The sequence below is a fragment of the Salmo salar genome, chromosome ssa10, assembly GCF_905237065.1.
Source record: "Salmo salar chromosome ssa10, Ssal_v3.1, whole genome shotgun sequence".
Classification (NCBI taxonomy): domain Eukaryota; kingdom Metazoa; phylum Chordata; class Actinopteri; order Salmoniformes; family Salmonidae; genus Salmo; species Salmo salar.
Genome location: NC_059451.1, coordinates 82095116 through 82113488, shown reverse-complemented (window position 1 = coordinate 82113488; position 18373 = coordinate 82095116). Strand labels below are relative to the sequence as shown.

The 18373-nt window shown below is 42.4% G+C and overlaps 1 protein-coding gene across 9 annotated transcripts; it reads left to right on the top strand.

Annotated features, from left to right (window-relative positions):
• The first annotated feature begins 278 nt into the window (after nt 1–278).
• ppp6r3 (protein phosphatase 6, regulatory subunit 3) lies at nt 279–17849 on the top strand. Of its 9 annotated transcripts, none has more exons than XM_014124098.2 (26): nt 279–549; nt 4033–4179; nt 4310–4543; nt 4793–4979; nt 5111–5248; nt 5338–5403; nt 5489–5601; nt 7229–7342; nt 7419–7548; nt 9040–9192; nt 9448–9600; nt 9688–9752; nt 9917–10032; nt 10148–10233; nt 10410–10496; nt 10832–10878; nt 12727–12781; nt 13495–13625; nt 13774–13895; nt 14014–14227; nt 14445–14542; nt 14634–14808; nt 15135–15152; nt 16649–16771; nt 16898–16981; nt 17099–17849. In XM_014124098.2, the coding sequence occupies exons 3-26, from the start codon at nt 4317–4319 to the stop codon at nt 17148–17150; spliced, it is 2754 nt and encodes a 917-aa protein (XP_013979573.1). In that variant the 5' UTR covers nt 279–549; nt 4033–4179; nt 4310–4316; the 3' UTR covers nt 17151–17849.
• The last annotated feature ends 524 nt before the right edge of the window (nt 17850–18373 follow it).

Below are 18373 nucleotides of genomic sequence, written 5' to 3'. Positions count from 1 at the left end.
AGAAGTCTGATTGGCGTGATTAATTAGCCAATAGAGCTCAACCGGTCTGTTTGATTGACTGATACTTTAGTTGTGGCAAAAAAATACTGTTGTCACTAGCACAGCCACACGAATTAAAACAAAAATGTGCTTTTTGGTCTTAATTTAAGGTCAGGCATAAGGTCAGTCGTGTGGTTAAGGCTATGCTTAAGGTTAGATTTAAAATCGGATTTTAAGAAGATAAATTGTAGAAATAGGCGGGGTTTAGCCATAATGATGTCTTTGTGGCTGTGGTAACTAGTGACGACCAAAATACATCGGTAACTAACCCTTCTATCTGGTGTGTGCCTGCCTGGTTGTGGTGGGGGAAGGGGTCGTTGAAGTTGATGGAACCGCCATCTTGAAAAGTGCCATCTGACAGTCTAGCTACATTTTTTCGACTGTCAGAATCCGTTGAAAACACTTTTTTTTTTTCTTCCTAGGATTCGTGGATTTTGTTGTTGTTGACACTTTAGGCTAATGGCTCAATAAGCTACATGCCAGGGACTCACCATTTACCGTTGTTTATTGGTACGTACTTGCTAGCTAGTGCATGCAGTTTAGGAGACAGGAACAGCTATTGAGCTAGCTAACCGGAGCAACATTAACTACCCATTTCTCTTTAGCTACCGGTAACTTAGCTACACCGATGTATTTATAAGTATGACTCGTCTTTACTTGTTATATTGTACTCGATAGATGGCTACGATAAGTTAAGTCTTATTGTGTGTGAAAAGCCACTGCACTGGGGTCCATTGAAATGCACAATGTTGCTTGCTAGATAACGCTAGTTAGCCGTATTTCAGACCAGTGTGTTCGACACGGTTCGGTTTGACCTGTCTTTGCGTTGGTTAACTAGGCCATTCTGGAAAATGCTAACCGACGTTATCTAGCTTTCACCCAACGTTTGGATATTGATGTTAACGTTATACTGTTAGATGTTGGCTTTGGTATTTTTTTGCCAGTTAACTTTAGATAACTATCTAGAGGCGTCAAGTTGTTGACGGGAAATGGCTAACGTTAGCCAAATATATTTTGGTTAGCTAACGTTAGTTGGCTACCTAGGAAGCGTTAGCTTTTTGGGTAAAGATTGTGGTAACGTTAATGTTAGTAGTTTGTGAAAACTACGTCAGCTGTAGCTACGTTACTTCGATAACTATCTGGTAAACGAACGTTACGTTAGTTGTCCGCAGCGAACCTACCTAGCTAGTTATCAAGCAGCTGTCTATTGTGTTAGCTAAACTCAGCAAAAAAAGAAACGTCCTCACTGTCAACTGCGTTTATTTTCGGCAAACTTAACGTGTAAATATTTGTATAAACATAACAAGATACAACAACTGAGACATAAACCCAGACAAACTGAACAAGTTCCACAGACATGTGACTAACATAAATGGAGTAATAATGTGTCCCTGAACAAAGGGGGGGTCAAAAGTAACAGTCAGTATCTGGGGTGGCCACCAGCTGCATTAAGTACTGCAGTGCATCGCCTCATGGACTGCACCATATTTGCCAGTTCTTGCTGTGAGATGTTACCCCACTCTTCCACCAAGGCACCTGCAAGTTCCTGGACATTTCTGGGGGCCGGGGGGGATGGCCCTAGCCCTCACCCTCTGATCCAACAGGTCCCAGACGTGCTCAATGGGATTGAGATCCAGGCTCTTCACTGGCCATGGCAGAGCACTGACATTCCTGTCCTGCAGGAAATCACGCACAGAACGAGCAGTATGGCTGGAGGGTCATGTCAGGATGAGCCTGCAGGATGGGTACTACATGAGGGAGGAGGATGTCTTCCCTGTAATGCACAGCATTGAGATTGCCTGCAATGACAACAAGCTCGGTGCGATGATGCTGTGACACACTGACCCAGACCATGACGGACCCTCCACCTCCAAATCGATCCCGCTCCAGAGTACAGGCCTCAGTCTAACGCGACTCTGACCATCACCCCTGGTGAGACAAAACCGCGACTCGTCAGAGAAGAGCACTTTTTGCCAATCCTGTCTGGTCCAGCGACGGTGGGTTTGTGCCCATAGGCAACATTGTTGCCGGTGATGTCTGGTGAGGACCTGCCTTACAACAGGCCTACAAGCCCTCAGTCCAGCCTTTCTCAGCCTATTGCAGATAGTCTGAGCACTGATGGAGGGATTGTGCGTTCCTGGTGTAACTTAGGCAGTTGTTGTTGCCATCCTGTACCTGTCCCGCAAGTGTGATGTTCGGATGTACCGATCCTGTGCAGGTGTTGTTACACATGGTCTGCCACTGCGATGGCGATCAGCTTTCCGTCCTGTCTCCCTGTAGTGCTGTCTTAGGCGTCTCACAGTACGGACATTGCAGTTTATTGCCCTGGCCACATCTGCAGTCCTCATGCCTCCTTGCAGCATGGCTAGGCACGTTCACGCAGATGAGCATGGATGCTGGGCATCTTTCTTTTGTTGTTATTCAGAGTCAGTAGAAAGGTCTCTTTAGTGTCCTAAGTTTTCATAACTGTGACCTTAATTGCCTACTGTCTGTAAGCTGTTAGTTTTAACGACCGTTACACAGGTGCATGTTCATTAATTGTTTATGGTTCATTGAACAAGCATGGGAAACGGTGTTTAAACCCTTTACAATGAAGATCTGTGAAGTTATTTGGATTTTTACAAATTATCTTTGAAAGACAGGGTCCTGAAAAAGGGACGTTTCTTTTTTTGCTGAGTTTATGTACTGTTAGCCTGACCCGGAGAATCCTAAAACTATGCCAAAACGACTAAGCTAAGTGTTGAATTTAGCTAGGGGTATATTTGAGTAACCAACCATGCGTTACTGTGTTGTGATTTAGTTGACAAATTGTTTTTGTTTTCACCCACTGGAGATTGGCTATCCAGCATTTGTCATATTTTTGTCAATTGAGACAGATGGGGCTATTCCTTAAATCATGGTATTAAGTGTTCAAAAGCTGTCTCAGTAGCTGGTAGAGCAAACACTTCAGCACCGGGCCATAACCATGTAACAGATGTCAACTAGCAGCTGACAGTGCTTATTTTTTGTTAGTGGCACGGGACTTTGTTCAGGCTAATGTGGTGATAAAACAGTTTTTCCTGTCGTTATTTGGTCGCCTGTGGTAGACAGAATTTAATGCCAGACAACAACCAATGTTGTCCATGACATTCATTTTGACATCTTCAATTTATTGTAGTATTTTATAGAGCAATGATTGAGTTGCACACTTTCATCAAAGAATGTGCCTGGACAGGGGCCAATGTCAATGGTCCCTCAGCACAGCCCCGATGCTCAGTCTATTAATACACTTTTTTTTCTCAGCCATTCACATATCTGAGGTGCTGGTTTAGCATAAGCCAAGATGGCTTCACTGTAACCTTTAACCCTATTTCTCCCAGGCTTCCCCACAAGATGGGAATTCCTAGCAAATACTTAGACTTTACATTTTTTTTTACCTGAGGGCCAGGTGTACACAGTGGGAAATTCTGTTTATCTTTTGAGGCATATGCCTAGTGTGTGCACTGAACATGTTTCACTGCTTTGTTCCTACGGTGAGGTGAGTTGTTGACAGTGTTCTAAATTGCCACATAAGCTGTGACACAAGGTGATTTGACTAAGCACAGTGTTCTGAACTAGCAATGATCTTGCCAGTATGTTGAGTGCAGAGAGGTTAGCCCAGTAATGCTTGTCTTAATGCTTTGAAATTTAAACAAAGTTTAGACTGCTTTTGGGGAGAGTTGTTGGGATGCTGACATGTCGACAAGGAAGTGCACTCTTTTCCTATGATGGAAAAGCAATGGTTTACCAGCTCTTTGCCAGAGATTTAAAGTTTGTCTCATGACCTAGACTAAGTATTTGTTTTCACCTGGTTAACACTTCTTATTTAGAAGCTAATGTAACACAAAATAATTAACTTATATTACTACTTGTTTCAGTAGCATGTGACCTTAACGTAAGAAATCTTACTTTTAGTAAGAAAATGTTGTTCCATTACAATGAGTAATATGCAAATGTATTTTTTGTTTGTTTCAGGTGTGCGTTGATCTGTTGAGGTTGAGGTGGTCGTTCTGCTGCATGTGTCAAAAAGTCTGTCGTGTCACTGCTGACTGTAATGGGCCAGAACTCCCAAAGAGCACTATCATTATTTTATTTTTAACCTCTGGACTCTGTCCCAGTCAGGTACATTTGTGAAGCTGTCTGTTTGACCACCATCTACTTTCTATTTGACCACCTCATCTCAACCCACATTGTGTACTTTGTGTCACTGTGTGCTTTCCCATTGTCTTATGAATGTTTTCCTTCCTTGCAGAAGCATCATGTTTTGGAAGTTTGATTTACACACAACGTCCCACATCGACACCCTCCTGGAGAAGGAAGATGTGACTCTGACAGAGGTGATGGACGAGGAGGATGTCCTGCAAGAGTGCAAGGCCCAGAACCACAAGCTGGTGGACTTCCTGGTACGGCCTCAGTACATGGAGGACCTGGTAACTTACATCACGCAGGAGCCATGTGATGATGTGGAGGAGAAGATCAAGTACAAGTAAGTGGGATTCACACACACTAGGCCAGGATATACTTACGGATATATGCCAATTTTGAGAACGATTTCTTGTTTTCTTTCAGTTTCCCTTGCATTTGTTTACCTCAAGGGAATTCCCCCTACAATCACAATGGGGCAAACATGACTTGCTAGACAGTCAATTATATAGGACCTTTGATATGATCTTTTTTGTGGTAGCGGTACTGTATTAATTGATCATTAAATGTTGTACTTCTATGCTATTTTCAGGTACCCCAACATATCGTGTGAACTCCTTACCTCAGACGTTGGACAGATCAATGACAGACTGGGAGAAGATGAACGTTTACTAATGAAACTTTATGGCTTCTTGCAAAATGAATCTCCACTCAACCCTTTACTGGCCAGTTTCTTCAGCAAGGTCCTGAGCATCCTCATCGGTAGGAAACCGGAACAGGTGAGATCAATACAAAACCTAACTCTAACCACACGGGTTTTTAAAAGTGTATGACCTGCAGTGTTTCATGTATGCTCCGGGAGAAAAGATTGTCCTTTGACACATCCTTAAACTTCAACTATCTTTTGCAGATTGTGGAGTTTCTGCGGAAGAGGGAAGACTTTGTCGACTTAATGATTAAACACATAGGGACCTCCGCCATCATGGACCTGCTGCTCAGAATGCTGACCTGCGTTGAACCACAGCAGCTCAGACAAGATGTCTTAAATGTCAGTGTTGTTATTTGGTTTTCTTCGCGTTTTAGCGTTTGTCTTTTGTGTGTTCAATTATCGACCTTTATCTTCTTCTCCTCCCACAGTGGCTGAACGAGGAGAAGGTGATCCAGAGGCTTGTTGATATGGTCCAGCCTTCTCAGGATGAGGATGTAAGTCACATTTCATCAGCAGTTTGTTTGGTGTCCTGTTGCTCTTTTACAGTGTCTTACAGTCTCTCTCTGTTCCATCATCCAGAGGCACTCCAACGCATCCCAGTCTCTGTGTGAAATCATCCGCCTCAGCAGAGATCAGATGTTCCAAGTGCAGGGCTGCTCAGAGCCTGACCCATTACTGGCCACACTAGAAAAGTAAGTCTCTACAACCTGTTTATTTTTTATTTATTTTTTTCCCAAGAAGGAATACCCATTATTACTGTCATGTTTTATTGTCGTGCCAAAGTCATTACTAACACCTACTCATTCAAGGGTTTTTCTTTATTTTTACTATTTTCTTCATTGTAGAAAAGTAGTGAAGACATAATAACCATGAAATAACATACATGGAATCATGTAGTAACCAAAAAAAATGTTAAACAAATCAAAATATATTTTATATTCTTCAAAGTAGCCACCCTTTGCCTTGATGACAACTTTGCATTCTCTCAACCAGCTTCATGAGCTAATCATCTGGAATGTATTTAAATTAACAGGTGTGCGTTCTTAAAAGTTAATTTGTGGGATTTCTTTCCTTAATGCGTTTGGGCCAATCAGTTGTGTTGTGACAAGGTAGGGGGTGGTATACAGACGATAGCCCTATTTGGTAAAAGACCAAGTCCATATTATGGCAAGAACAGCTCAAATAAGCAAAGAGAAACAACAGTCCATTACTTTAAGACATGAAGGTCAGTCAATCCGAAAAATGTAAGAGCTTTCAAAGTTTCTTCAAGTGCAGTCGCAAAAACCATCAAGTGCTATGATGAAACTGGCTCCCATGTGGACTGCCACAGGAAAGGAAGACCCGGAGTTACCTCTGCTGCAGAGGATAAGTTCATTAGCGTTAACTGCACCTGAGATTGCAGCCCAAATAAATGCTTCTCAGAGTTCAAGTAACAGACACATCTCAACATCAACTGTTCAGAGGAGACTGAGTGAATCAGGTTTTCATGGTCAGATTGCTGCAAAGAAACCACTACTAAAGGACACCAATAAGAAGAGACTTGCTTGGGCCAAGAAACAAGAGCAATGGACATTAGACTGGTGGAAATCTGTGCTTTGTTCTGATGAGTCCAAATTTGAGATTTTTGGTTCCAACCACAGTGTCTTTGTGAGACGCGAAGTAGGTGAACAGATGATCTCTGCATGTGGTTCCCACCGTGAAGCATGGAGGAGGTGTGGGGGGTGCTTTGCTAGTGACACTGTCTGATTTATTTAGAATTAAAGGCACACTTAACCAGCATGGCTAACACGGCATTCTGCAGCGATACACAATCCCATCTGGTTGCGCTTAGTGGGACTATCATTTGTTTTTCAACAGGACAATGACCCAACACACCTCCAGGCTGTGTAAGGGCTATTTGACTAAGGACAGTGATGAAGTGCTGGATCAGATGACCTGGCCTCCACAATCACCCGACCTCAACCAAATTGAGATGGTTTGGGATGAGTTGGACTGCAGAGTGAAGGAAAAGCAGCCAACAAGTGCTCAGCATATGTGAACTCCTTCAAGACTGTTGAAAAAGCATTCCAGGTGAAGCAGGTTGAGAGAATGCCAAGAGTGTGCAAAGCTGTCATCAAGGCAAAGGGTGGCTACTTTGAAAAATATATTTTGATTTAACTATTTTTTTTTTTTGCTTACTACATGATTCCGTATGTTCATAGTTTTGATGTCTTCATTATTATTCTACAATGTAGAAAATAGTAAAAATAAAGAAACCCTGGAATTGGTAGGTGTCCAAACTTTTAATTGGTTCTGTACATGTCCCTTCCTTTCTCTCAGACAAGAGACTGTGGAGCAGTTGCTGTCCAACGTCTTTGACAAAGAGAAAAATGACTCTGCCATAGTCAGTGTAATTCAGATTCTCCTGACACTCTTTGAGACACGAAGACCAGCGTAAGTAAATTATATCCCATTTTACATTTGTATTTGTTTTGTGAGTTTTTCTGATGTACTGATCTGTCGTTTGCAGGTTCGAAGGCCATTTGGAAATCTGTCCTCCTGGTATGAGCCACCCATCCTTCTCAGTCAATCAGAGCATTCTGGAGGCTGTCAGACCCAGGCTCAAAGACTTCCATCAACTGCTGCTGGAACCCCCAAAGGTAATACAGTACTTTACATACACTATATATACAAAAGTATGTGGACACCCCTTCGAATTAGTGGATTCGGCTATTGCAGCCACACCTGTTGCTAAAGGTGTATAAAATCGAGCGCACAGCCATGGAATCTCCACAACCCACCATTGGCAGTAGAATGGCCTTACTGAAGAGCTCTGACTTTCAACATGGCACTGTCATAGGATGCAACCTTTCCAACAAGTCATTTTTATGCCCAGCTAGAGCTGCCCCGGTCAACTGTAAGTGCTGTTATTGTGAAGTGGAAATGTCTAGGAGCAACAGCTGCTCAGTCGTGAAGTGGTAGGTCACACAAGCTCACAGGACGGGATCGCCGAAGCTCGTAGCGTGTAAAAATCATCTGTCCTCGGTTGCAACACTCACTACTGAGTTCCAAACTGCCTCTGGAAGCAATGTCAGCACAATAACTTTTCGACCGGAGCTTCAAGAAATGGGTTCCATGGCCTAGCATCCGCACACAAGCCTAATATCACCATGAGTAATGCTAAGCGTCGGCTGGAGTGGTGTAAAGCTCACCGCCATTGGACTCTGGAGTGATGAATCACGCTTCACCATCTGGCAGTCTGACTCCAGGAGAACGCTACCTGCCTGAATGCATAGTGCCAACTGTAAGTTTGGTGGAGTAAGAATAATGGTCTGGGGCTGTTTTTTATGGTTCGGGCTAGCCCCCTTAGTTCCAGTATGCAACGACATTCTAGACGATTCTGTGCTTCCGACTTTGTGGCAACCATTTAGGGAAGGCCCTTTCCTGTTTCAGCACTACAATGCCCCAGTGCACAAAGCGAGGTTAATGCAGACGTGGTTTGTCGAGATTGGTGTGGAAGGACTTGACAGGTCTGAACAGAGCCCTGACCTCAACCTCATCGAACACCTTTGGGATGAATTGGAATGCTGACTGTGAGCCAAGCCTAATCGCCCAAGATAAGTGCCCGACTTCACTAATTCTCTTGTGGCTGAATGGAATCAAGTCCCCGCAGCAGTGTTTCAACATCTCGTGGAAAGCCTTCCCAGAAGTTGAGGCTGTTATAGCAGCAAAGGGGGAGGGACCAACTCCATATTGCCCATGATTTTGGAATGAGAAGTTCATCGAACAGATGTCCACATACTTTTGGTCATGTAGTGTACCTATCGTCTTACACACACACTAAACATTGCAGATATTTCAGGCCATTTCAGTAAGCTAAGTAGAGGTTTTTCTTTGTTATTAACTTGAAAGAAATATGACTACCACAATATTTTAAATAAACTATTACTACATTTCTCTGTTTTTGTTGTGATCCTGCTATCTTAATCTCGGTTTAACTTTGAGTCATATTTATCTTCAGAGTAGGTGGTCTTTCCTCTAAATTGACTTTACAAGTGCAGTCCACTCTACAAGTTCACTCCAATGGAGGTTGTGTTTGAGTTACCAACTGAATGAGAGCCTGAGTGTTCCTTTCATCACCATATTTGCAGAAGAATATCATGAAAACCACATGGGGAGTGCTAGACCCCCCAGTGGGCAACACCCGGCTGAATGTGGTCCGTCTAGTGGCCAGCCTCCTGCAGACCAACACTCATATCATCAACATGGAGCTGATTAACCTCAACACTCTAGGAGTCATACTCGTAAGTTTTTTTGATTTTTATTTATTTTTTACACATGGTTTTTAGTACTAGTTGTTCCTGCCTTAATCAGCACCTGGATTTAGACTGCTATGCACAGGGATTTCTGTCTTTCATTACACTAGTTCCTTTACTACCCCCTTCTCATAAGTAAGGTCAACAGGGATGATACACACTTCAACAACTTGGTTTGGAACATTTTCTTATTAAACAAATGTATGTTTTAAAAAAACAAAAACATAATCTGTTTATTCTCAGGACATGTACTTCAAATATATATGGAATAACTTCCTGCATTTACAAGTTGAAATCTGCACTGCGATGATCCTAGCCATGCCCCCAGCCCAAAGTGAAAACCTCAAAATCAACAGTGATCAAGAGCCTGTCAGAGAAAGCCACCTCATCAAACATGTGAGGCTTTATCACCCTTTTCTTTACATCTAGAATGGTATTCATGTCAGACAAGTCAATCAACTCTTTTTGTGCGCTGTGTTTTAGCTGTTTCAGAAGTGCCAGTTTATACAGAGAATTCTTGATGCATGGAGCTCCAATGAGAAAGCTCAGTAAGTACTGTTATTATTAATGATATATGTCTAGTCGTTACTAGACCACTGCAGATTTGTGGTTTTAAAGCTCTTATGAGCTCTTTGGTTTTTCCCCTTGCGAAGGCTGACAGAAATGTCACCACAAAGTGCCAGTAGGCTTCAGTGTGTGTTTCCTGTTGCAGGGCTGAGGGTGGACGTAGACGGGGCTACATGGGCCATTTGACCAGAATAACCAACTCAGTAGTGCACAACAGTGACAAGGGCCCCAATGGTGCACAGATACAGCAGCTCCTCTCCGGTGAGTGGGCTTTGACACCCGAAACGAATGAGGTTGTTGGAGCGAAAACTATCCTTACTCTATCCTGAAATGAGGTGGAATAGACTAATCTTGTTATTTCTCTGTGTTATTTCAGAGCTCACAGAGGATGACAAAGAGAGATGGGAGACCTTCATTTCTGGTCAGCTAGCTGACACAAACAAGAGAAACACTGTAGACCTAGTAAGTCTGATACAGACACCTCAGTTACTTAATGCCAAAATGTGTTTTCAGAGTACGCTGTTACACAGTATTTACACTGACGTACTGAAAGGTGAAGTGCCAGTAGTGCCAAAGCTGTTTGAAGGATGTCTCGTGGTTGTCCTCTTAGTAATAAGGTCGGTTGCACTGTGCACTAGGTGAACACACACCATATTCACTCATCCAGTGATGACGAGGTAGACTTCAAGGACAGCGGATTCCACCAGGATTCCTCTCTACAACAAGTAAGTCTGTAACTGGATGAGACTATATAAATGCTGCTAAATCTGCATATTGATACTTTAAAAAAATAATAGTTAACATTATTATACTTGTCTAGTAATAGTAGTACTGATATTGTGAATTTTAACAAATATTAAATGTCTTCCAATTGTGAGTATGCTTGTGCTCTTAATCTTTAAACGATTAACCTATAGCTACAGTATTAGTCAATTGTTTTGAATTGAAGTACTTGAAGTTTTTTGTAGTGCCAAGACTATATCATTATCGTTGGTCCTGGGTTTGCCAGGCCTTTTCTGATTATCAGATGCAACAAATGACGTCCAATTTTATTGAGCAGTTTGGCTTCAATGACGAAGAGTTTGCCGATCAGGATGATGTCGTGGAGTGAGTACTGATCCTGCATGTTTTCTTCATAACCTGCTATTCTACTGGTTGGGGAATTTCAATAAGGGTTTGGGGTGACTAGACTGGTGTTCTATTAATACATTCTTTGCTTCCTTAGAAACTGATTCCCAGTCCTTTGTTTTCTCTGTACAAAGGTTTAGGTTACATACATGTTTGCAATTAACATTTACATATGAAAATAAAATGCCACTGTTTGGATAATGATATCTGTAGTGGGGGGGAAAGTAAGTGGTAGGTTAATTGGATGCCAGTCTGAATTCAGCAACCCATGAATGTCAAATGTTCTTATTACATTTAAGTAGCTCATATTTATACAGTTCTACCATTTTAAAGTAGATTGAAAGTGACACAGGCAATTAAGACTGATGCTTTGCTTGGACCAGAGTCCAGATAGTAACTTTGTAATTGGTAATTGCAAAACAGTTTTTTTTTTTTTTTTGCTTGATCAAAATTGGGCTTTTGTGGTGGGTGTGGCCATGGGCATGGCCTCCGACCAAACATTTTAAAGGCCCTCCTGTTGGCCACAGTGTCAATGTAGCTGTTTTAAAGCTCACTTCCTGCAATTCTACACATTTTGCCATCCCTTATGCTATCTGAGTCAAATATCCCTTTTCTACCAATATGTTTTTCTGCCACCCTTATCATCCTGCCGACTTTTACCACCTCTTTATATCTGAAAGGTATTGCTGGTATCAAAGCACAATTTTTTTTCCCGCCAAACGACCTACTAATCATTTCAGTGAAGTTCTGCCTACGGCATAATATGAAACGTAGCCGTTATGCTGAGGCGGCTTTGGCACGCACTACGCTCTTAAACTCTTAATGGTTGCTAGACAGCCAGTTATACATTTTGCAAGACATGTCACTTCACCCATCTCTTCTCATAGCCCACCACATGCACTGTTTTCTTAAACATAACCGGATGGATACATAAAGAATTACTGTGGGAATAAATATCACTGAATGATGAAACTATTGGAATAAAGTACGTGCAATTGAAGGCATGTATCAAGTTGTTGCTTACTGAAACGTCCCAAAGTCATCCAATCCTTGTAATAAATTTGAAGCAATAGCCTACTAGATTATAATTTCAGCACTGTTTTGATTGGGACGGTGCAATCGTGCTGCTTTGAGACAAGTGTGGGGACTCATCTTGGTAAATCAATAATCTTTTTTAAATCTCTGTTTTGGATATTGTTTAGGATACAATTACTTGCCTAGTTAAATACATTTTTATTTTTTTATATTGTAAATCCTATGTGAAAGCAGCAGAATATTATAAAATCACCAATCATCATTTTGGCAATTTTTGATTCTCACTGACTGTCTAGCTTTTACCTAGGGGATTGTTTGTTTTCAAAGATCATATTTAAAAATATATAGGTACATTATATATCTGGTTTTAGATGTTTGTTTACACTGAAAAACATACTTTTTTTTTTTTTTTTTTTACTGTTTGGACATAGGCGGCCCGAGGAAAAACACTTTGGCGACTCGCCCATGACTTTTCTATGCAGAGTAAAAACCCTGCATAATTCAGTTTAGTTTGGAGTAAGTAGTGCACTTCAACCCTGCTCTGTGCCTCTGGCACTTCTTGTTATGTGGGTGATCTGCTGGCAGTTGGGCACCTGAGGAGAATGACCAGATGGGAATGGCTGGCTGGAGTTTCTGCATAAAGCTGCTTTCATGTGAATAACATTGTGCCATCCTTCTACCTGTTAATGGGCCTCTGTAGGTAGGCGTCCCGAAGCCCTTGTGTTTAGTCATTGTTTGTAGTCATTGTCTAATTAATATAACTAAACTAAACTCTTTTCTTTAACATTTCAGTATTCCCTTTGATAGAATATCAGACATCAATTTTTCCTTGAATACAAATGAAAGTGTAAGTATTTTAATATAATTTAATGCATTTCAAAGGTAGTGAAAGGATGTTAAAATGAATGCCATGTTGTCTTCCATTTGTACCAGAGATCTGTTCAATTCTCGTGGAAATGAGTAAGATCATTTTCTTCAAACTGATACTTTATCTCCCAAAGCTTTAAAGTTTACAATTTTTTTTATAATGCTGTTAGTCTTTACCCTGGGATTATTTTCAGCCGCAGAGACAATGTCTGTTTTGAAGCTAATTTCCTGCAAGGCTACACATTTTGCTATCTAAGTGATTCAAACATAAGTCAATGGGGGGCCACATTACATTTTTGAAATTTCAGATTCTCCCAGACTAGTTTGTATTTTGGTAATTGTTAGTTCTCAAAGATGAACCTATTTTTTTTTTTTTTTTTTTAACTAAAAAAAAAATAATAATAAGTTGCTCCATTATCTTTTCAACAATCTTTATCATCTGGTTTTAGTCGTTTTAAGTTTACACTGAAAACCTTTTACCATCCTGAAAAGGATTCCCCTAAATGCATTTAGTGGAAACACTGGTACATATTAGCTAATGCTGCACTCTAGATTTCTGAAGTTCTGTTACCTATGAAAATGATGCACATATTTTCTTCCCTTTTCCATTTACAGTAATGAGGAAGTGGAGGCATCACAGCATATCTTTTTGTGTATCGTATGCTTTACCCTGGTATTGGTGTTGTCTTCCAGGCCAATCTAGCTCTGTTTGAGGCCTGCTGTAAGGAGAAGATCCAGCAGTTTGAAGATGCCGGCTCTGATGAGGAGGACATCTGGGATGAGAAAGATGTCACTTTCGCACCAGACGCTCAGAGACGTCCTCGGTATGGCAGCGCCTCTTGGCGGATATGTAAATTAAATGTTTTAAATGACTAACATATCTTCTTGAGGCTGATTCAAAGCACCAATTGGGGTTTGGGTGATTTTCTTTGATACATTTATTGACTTTTGTCCATTCTGTGCCTCCATTAGGAGCTCTGGCAGCACAGATAGTGAGGAGAGCACAGACTCTGAGGAGGAGGATGTTAAACGTGATCCCTTTGACCCCAACAACGCCAGCTCTGATGACAGAATGGAGGTGGACACTGGTGAGGGTGAGGGATTGTTCCGGGTTGGCGCACTGGGGTTGGGTTAGTGGTTCGTTGGGTAGGTCGGTCTGATCTTTTCAAGATGATGCCTTGCTTTTTTGTGACGGCTGCCCTGTTGTTTCAGGGCCTCTGTGGACAGCTAACTTTGACGACATACCCATGGACACCGGGAGTTCTACGGCGATGGGAGAATCTGCCCCAGCCTCCACCACCACTGCCCCAGCCTCCCCCTCCTCCCCTGCGGTTATACCAGAGTCTGCTGGCTGGAGCTCTCCCAACGCCTCCCCTGACAAAGCCATGGGCTGGGCAGACTTCTCTAGCAACTTCTCACCAATTAGGTAAGGGTTCATCATCCCACCACCCTCAGTCCCAAGGCTGAGGCCTGCTGTGACACTATTGCCACACATTTCCATATTGCGTTATCCTTCCATGTAGTATGAATAAGGATGGGGGTGACGGGTGTTCTGTTCATTCCCCTGCCTTTCCATGTCTTATATTTGAGTTTGGCTATTTTAAGAGGACAAATTCAAGACTATCTATCTGACTATCTTCCAGACCCAAAGATCCTTTGAGGAGCAATTCCCCAGTAGCAATGGAGACCTGTATAGAGACAGGAGACCCCTTGGGTGTCAACGCACCAATGCAGCCTGAAGGTGAGGTTTGCCACTGAGCTATACAGGAATAAGTGTGTTACGGCTCACTCTGTGGTCACTGTTATGATGCTGTCCATGTGTGACGTCGCAGATTCTGACCAGTGGCCAGGGGACGAGGCAGCCCAGCTAGCCAGCTCCCCTGGAGGGAAAGCCGGAGGCTCGGACGCAGAGGAGTCCGTCACCACTGAGACGGTCACCAATGGGTCCATGAAGGAAACAGTTAGCCTTACTGTAGATGCCAAAACTGAAACTGCCATTTTCAAGAGGTAAGGCTTTTGATGACTCGCCATTCCCCGTTCCTCTGGTCACCAATCCTTCCTTTACAACACAGCCATTCACCTCACAGAGCATGTGGAATTGACCTCTGTGTCTTGCCACGTTTTCCCCCTCCTGCACTGAGTGACTTAAATCCATGCAAGGCAGGGACACTCCAGTAGACTTGTATAAATATCTATATACCATTTTTGTATCACCAAACCTGCCGAACCTACATTGCTGTCTGTCTGTGTTGTTTGAGAAACTGTCCTTCACTTTAACTGCAACACTTACAACATGAGCTTCCTCTTTCTCTCTGGCGTGCGTGTGGCTTCAGAGTGTTGAAATCTTATCGGTATGTACAGCCAGTCGGGGGGCAGACATCTGCCGTGTCTTGTTTTCATGTCAGCCACTGAGTTTTTTTATTATTAATTATTTTGCCATCTCCATTTGCATGTATATCTCAGATGTATTGATTTGGTCGTCGCTCGTCGTCAATGACGTCGTGAATTGGCCATCAGGATTAGCCACTCCCAGGCTTTGAGTTGGCCTTGTTCTCCTTTCTGTCGATGTCCAGGTGGGGGTGTGGATTGGCGGAGGCAGTCTTCAAAATGTATCCGCCACCTCCTTGTGCTGGTGTCTCATTGGCTTTGGTTTGTAGCTCATGGCATTGTGAGGTGGCTGGAATAAACTGGAGAGAGATTAATCTTAGCCTAGCAGTAGTCCTGTTGTCGCGCAAAACTCAGCTCTACTAGCAGTAGTCCTGTTGTCGCGCAAAACTCAGCTCTACTAGCAGTAGTCCTGTTGTCGCGCAAAACTCAGCTCTACTAGCAGTAGTCCTGTTGTCGCGCAAAACTCAGCTCTACTAGCAGTAGTCCTGTTGTCGCGCAAAACTCAGCTCTACTAGCAGTAGTCCTGTTGTCGCGCAAAACTCAGCTCTACTAGCAGTAGTCCTGTTGTCGCGCAAAACTCAGCTCTACTAGCAGTAGTCCTGTTGTCGCGCAAAACTCAGCTCTACTAGCAGTAGTCCTGTTGTCGCGCAAAACTCAGCTCTACTAGCAGTAGTCCTGTTGTCGCGCAAAACTCAGCTCTACTAGCAGTAGTCCTGTTGTCGCGCAAAACTCAGCTCTACTAGCAGTAGTCCTGTTGTCGCGCAAAACTCAGCTCTACTAGCAGTAGTCCTGTTGCCGCGCAAAACTCAGCTCTACTAGCAGTGAGCTTTGTTTTTAAGCTTGGCTCTCAAGTCCAACAGACCTTCAAAATGCCATCTAGGTAGTTGTAAATGTAGTTCACTTTGCCAGGTCATTTTAAATAAGAATGTGTTCTAAATTGACTTGCTGCTTAAATTAAAGGTTAAATAAATCGTACGTAACCGCCGCCTCAAAGTGAAAATGAATAAGACCCTTACAAATATCCTGGAGTGCGTTAGTTTTGCCTAGTAATTATGACGACGTGGTTGTTTTTAATGACAAAAATCAAGACCGATGGCTGACAACTTTGAATCATTTCGGTGAGTTTCAAAACTGTCATTATCTCCTCGTGTTCTGCTCTTCGAAGCAAGCTCACTCTTAAAGAGGCAACTGCTGTAAGTGGATGGTCAGAAAATCTAAATGGACTCTTGCTGCTTCTGTCCATTTGCTGTCCATTTTGTTCCTTGCATCCATTTTTAACCGCCATACGCATTTCGACACATTCGTTTGCCCAATGCTTTGATGTGGTCTGTCTCTCCCATTCTGCATGCGTCAGTCTTTTCCGTTCTGTGTCTAAACAGTGGGGGGTTTCTGTCTACTATTGTCATTCTGAATGTTTGAAATGGCAAGAGCTCTGTAAATGTTCCCTTTTTCTCTGCAGTGAGGATGTGAAGTTGTCTACCTCGGAGGACACATCTGCAAAGTACGTTATGGGGGAGAGTGGAACACCAGAGAAGAGGGTCCCTGCATCTGTCCAGCCAGTCAGCAACTGTTCGAAACCAGGGTCTGGCTCCATGTTCTGAACTTATCCCTTCACTGGAACTGTTTCGTACTAGTGAGCTATTTTCAGACATGTTGTTGTACCGGTTCTGTCTCATGATGTCCTATCTTTATTTCTTCCCTTCCACAGTGCACAACATTCAGATGAGAAATCTAAAGTCCCCAGTGACGCTGTTAATGGTCCCCTAGAAGGAACCGCAATGGACGAAGCCAAGTAAGTGTCAGCTAGAATGAGGTTGTGCTGTGGGGTTCCAGTCTGGCATGTCTTATCACTTGTGAAGTGTGTGTCATCCAGTATGTTACACTGTGTCCTCTGTCTGCCCGCCTACAGAACAGAGCAGAGCGTGGCCTCACCAGCGGCAGCTGTGAACGGCCCAGGGTGATGTGTGGTTCCTGCCAGCCTGTTCCTGCCACGCACAGCTCTCTCCCTGGGCCACCAGTAGAGGGCATTGCAAGTCCAGAGTCAGAGCTGCTGCACTAACTTCACCAGATCAGGACCAGCAATATTAATATTAGGCTATTACAGACAGTTGTACAGAAAGTTGGAACTGAATGAAGAGATACTCTAATGGATACAGTTATTATTATTTTTTTGCATTCGTTTATATACTATTGTTATGAGGTGATCCGTCTGATATTTTGCCACTCCAAGTTAAATAGTAATGTTGCTATAGTTAAAATGATTGTATGAATAAAATATTTTATAAAAAGAAAATGTATACAGAAACAGAAGATAACTGAAATGTACCAATTGGAAAACTTGGTGTGATTTTCATAGGGTTTTCCTTCTGCACAAAATCAGAATTTTGTTTCCAGCTACCATGCAATGTTAATCGGCAACCCATGTTGGTATGTTTATCAGTACGCTTGTTGGTAGGAATCAAAATAATTTTAAATATTCAAAGGTTTATTTTGCCACAGCTATTATTTGTAAATGTTTCTTGTATACTTTCAACATGAGCAAGATTTGAAAACCTTTGGTATAGTTTTTAACTTAATTTATTAAGGTAGATAATGTTCTGTTACTTAGTGCCATACACATGTTCTCTCCCCCTTGACAACATTAAACTGTACAAACCCAAGGTGAACAACGGTAGAAAATGGTTTCCAGTTGCACGTATCTACTGAGTGTTAACAGTCTGAAGTCTTGTGGTAAATGGGTTCCATTTTACAACTGTTACAGTACCACTCAAGTCAAACATTCTACCTGCAAAATGATGCATGTGTAATGAATATTCTTGGTATTGCTTCAATCATGCATCAACCATTGATTATTTTTATACAGTGCATTTGGAAAGTATTCAGACCACTTTACTTTTTCCACATCTTGTTAAGTTACAGCCTTCGTCAAAATGGATTGAATCATTTCCCCCCCGCCCCCCTCAATCTACACAATACCCCATAATGACAAAGCAAAAACAGGTTTTTAGAAGTGTTAGCAAATTTCTTAAATACCAACCTTAAATATCAAATTTACATAAGTATTCAGACCCTTTACTCAGTACTTTGACGCACCTTTGGCAGTGATTACAAGTTTGGCACACCTGTATTTGAGGAGTTCTCCCATTCCTCTCGAGCTCTGTCAGGTTGGATGGGGAGGGCCGCT

Bases quoted from the DNA above. Each gene is read 5' to 3' on its own strand.
- ppp6r3 (XM_014124091.2), top strand. From the start codon at position 4,317: ATGTTTTGGAAGTTTGATTTACACACAACGTCCCACATCGACACCCTC. The intron at 7,343-7,418 runs GTAAGTAAATTA...TGTCGTTTGCAG, and splicing joins TTTGAGACACGAAGACCAGC to GTTCGAAGGCCATTTGGAAA. The intron at 9,193-9,447 runs GTAAGTTTTTTT...GTTTATTCTCAG, and splicing joins ACACTCTAGGAGTCATACTC to GACATGTACTTCAAATATAT.